This window comes from Anneissia japonica, unplaced genomic scaffold (genome assembly GCF_011630105.1).
Source record: "Anneissia japonica isolate Jap-2015-1 unplaced genomic scaffold, ASM1163010v1 scaffold289241_len3222_cov349_single, whole genome shotgun sequence".
In the NCBI taxonomy this organism is placed as follows: Eukaryota; Metazoa; Echinodermata; class Crinoidea; order Comatulida; family Comatulidae; genus Anneissia; species Anneissia japonica.
Genome location: NW_022749865.1, coordinates 1 through 3222, shown reverse-complemented (window position 1 = coordinate 3222; position 3222 = coordinate 1). Strand labels below are relative to the sequence as shown.

At 35.7% G+C, this 3222-nt stretch overlaps 1 protein-coding gene across 2 annotated transcripts; it reads left to right on the top strand.

Moving 5' to 3' along the window:
• Positions 1-79: 79 nt before the first annotated feature.
• Positions 80-2932, top strand: LOC117121219 (serine/threonine-protein kinase SMG1-like). 2 transcript variants are annotated; one of them, XM_033266346.1, is made up of 6 exons: positions 80-440; positions 967-1034; positions 1476-1580; positions 1967-1974; positions 2220-2446; positions 2776-2932. In XM_033266346.1, exons 1-6 carry the CDS (start codon positions 317-319, stop codon positions 2895-2897), a joined length of 654 nt encoding a protein of 217 aa, XP_033122237.1. In that variant the 5' UTR covers positions 80-316; the 3' UTR covers positions 2898-2932. The 2 variants fall into 2 exon arrangements, with proteins under 2 accessions (XP_033122237.1, XP_033122236.1); XM_033266345.1 differs by having other exon boundaries at positions 95-440; positions 1967-2052.
• Positions 2933-3222: the final 290 nt, after the last annotated feature.

Below are 3222 nucleotides of genomic sequence, written 5' to 3'. Positions count from 1 at the left end.
TTGGACATTTCTGGATCCGCCCCTGGTATACCATACTTTTCAGTAATTTTTTAATTTTTAGGTTACAATGTTTTCCATGGAATTACTAGAGCCAAATGCGACCCAGACAAAAAGAATGTAGAGTGTAAGGCAAAATATAGGACAATCTGTTTGTTACATGTCGGTACATTTGAATAGACAATTAAGATAAACAATATACTGTAGTGATTCATCAGTGTATGTTTGCTATAGTGTATACCGTACTTTTCAGTAATTTTTTTTTTTTAGGTACAATGTTTTCCATGGAATTACTAGAGCCAAAAGCGAGGCAGAAGGAATGATAAAAGACAAGATAGCAGAGCTTGAAAGATGGCATTTGCAACATGATCTTGCTTTGGAGACAACAAGGGGTAGGCAGCTTGCCATCATGGTTGCAGAAATGGACAACAAGTTGCAATTAAGTAAGCTCACTTATTTTATGGATGAGAAACTTTGACCTAGTTGTCGGGAAGCTTTGACCTAGATGTCAAGAAGCTTTAACCTGGTTGTCGGGAAGCTTTGACCTAGCTGCCAAGAAGCTTTAACCTGGTTGTCTAGAAGCTCACCCTCGCAGGCAATCCTGGGAACTGATAGAAATATTTCCAGATGTTTCTCGCATCAGTTTTTTGTATTTCCTACAAATATATGATTTAATCATGTATTGTGAAGTATTCTCTATGTTTTCTATTGCTGTTTTGAATTTCTGGAAATAAATTAATATTGGTTTGGATTCATTCATTCTCATTTATTTATAGCAGCTTTCTTCGCAGATACAAAATGCTAGCACCTCATATGGCACATCAAAACTCACATCAACTAGGCCTATATGCAACTGGGCCAAGCCTAGTGTAATGAAATGAAATATACATGTACTTAGAGCAGTAATTGAATTTTATAATTTTTATATTATATTTTATTATTAAATATGTTTGGTTCTTGTGATTTCAGAGCCAACATTCCATGCTGCTGCTGTTGCTGTTATGAAGAATGCTGGCCAAGGCCAAGTTATCTCGCAGGTGCAGTAATGTTTTTGTATTCATGTGTCTGCGTTGTGCGCATGCGGTGTGTACATGCGGTGTGTACCTGTTTCTGTTCATAAATGTATGCATGTGCCTGTGTGTGTATGTGTATATATATTTCTGTGTGCACATGTGTCTGTGTGTATATCATGGGAGCAAGTCACCTCTGCATTAAGCTAGAGAGTCACTCTAGTGAAGTTTAGAAATTTTTTATTTTCAGTTACAGGATGGAATGTTTGTTGGTTTGATTTTAATTGTGTTATTGGAAAGCAATCTGCAGATCCAATAAAATAAATGTATACCATAAAGATCGAAACCATAACTCTAACACTGCATGATGAATATATATGGCTTAAGATTTCATGTACGCTTGAAACTTCAAGAGGGAAAACTTATTTTTGTTGTGGTGTTGATAAGCTTCCTATTTTGTTACTATAGTGTGAGCTTATGGAGGGAGAGTTAAATGGACTGTTGACTCAACGTAGAGCATGTATTAAGAGTTGTTTGGAAACCCTTCAAACTTATGCTGCTATGATCACAACGGTAAGGCAACTCTAACTATCATTAGCAAAATTAACAAATATACCATTAAATATTACCATTAAATTATTAAATTAGCAAAATTAACAAGTATACCATTTAATATTACCATTAAAACTATTCAGTATTTCATTCAAAAACTTGGCGCTCACTCTGCTTGACCGTTGTTGTTCGACGCCATTCTATGAAGATCGCAACGCTACAGTGCAGGTACAGTGGATCGTTCTTAACGATGCATTCAGACAGCCACCGACTATGAGCAGATGGCATCACGTTGGATTTGTCGTGCGGAGGCTGTAAAACTGTGGTGCCCAGCTTAAGACTAACAACATCACTCATCATTCATTAAAATTTGAAACCCATGCAACTCCTTTTCTTTTTAATTTCAGTTTCCAAAGAACTTTGCAGAGATGAATCGTGCATTTGTTTGGCATGCATGGTTGCAAGACCTGATGTCTGATTTTACCTCTGCAAAGTAAGCTGTAGTGATTTATGTTGTAATTCTCTCCTGCAATAGTTTTATTTATGTAGTGGACACATTGTATCTATAGCAAATTATACACCTGAGTTGTTAGTTGGCAGTTCTGGTTTTATCAGTTGTGTGGCTAAAAACTTCTCATCTAAGCTTATTTATCTTGCCAGGTGCAAAGCATTGATGCAGACGTTTCACAGTAGGTATTCGCAGGCAGATGAAAACAAAGTAACTCACATATTAAGAGTGGAAACCAAGTTGCATGAACTGATGTTAGAAGCTAACAAGAAGATGGTCAGAGCAGCAGAAAAGGCTGCTGCTACTGACAACATAGATGTGAGCAAGGTTGAAGAAGCACAGACTGCTGTTATCATCCGCATTAACACCTTCCTTCAAGGTACTGTACTCAACTTACATTACAAATGTGGTGTTATTATTGTATTCTTGGCATAAGTATTTACAATATATATAGATATTGGAAGGATTTTCAATAGCAAATTATATCACTGTTTCCTATAATAATCTATTTCACAAGACAAACCTGCTCTTTTTGCTAGGTTTAATGAGTGAAGTTTCTCTGTTTTCTAATAGTCTTTTTCCAAAGACAACCAAGCTCTTATTGCTAGGTTTAGGGAGTTAAGTTTCTTTGGTTGGTCCTGGGACTAGAAGGCAAGCATATGACCTTCTATACCTTTATTAAATGTATATGGAATGAATTAATTTTAGAAAATGGCGATGCTGGAGTCCACAGCTTGAGGGCAGTTGTCATGAATGCACTGTGTTCTTTCAATAGAAGATCTTTGATTATGGAAGGTGCTGTGGCTGGTGAGTTCCTCTCAATTCAGTGATATGCATCAAATAAAAAGAAATAATAGTAGGTAGGATAAATGCCTGCAGAATATTGGAATTTATACATACACATATACATACAGACAGAGAGAAAACAAATTTTATTGTGTATGATTTAATTATAATAGAGTTTAAATGATTAATAAAAATAAAGCAGAGAGAATTTTTATAATGAAAGAAAGCAGAATGTCCAGAATTGCATAATGTGATGGCAGAAGATTGTCGAGGTGGAAGAAATGAATGTAAGGAATGGTATGGGGATTTTAGCGAGAGAACACAAAGTATAATATTTAGGTGATACTTTTTTTATTACTTGTTTTGCGT

Coding starts and splice junctions, on each gene's coding strand:
- LOC117121219 (XM_033266345.1), top strand. CDS start 317: ATGATAAAAGACAAGATAGCAGAGCTTGAAAGATGGCATTTGCAACAT. Junction 441..966: donor GGACAACAAGTTGCAATTAA/GTAAGCTCACTT, acceptor TTGTGATTTCAG/AGCCAACATTCCATGCTGCT. Junction 2,447..2,775: donor CATTAACACCTTCCTTCAAG/GTACTGTACTCA, acceptor AATTAATTTTAG/AAAATGGCGATGCTGGAGTC.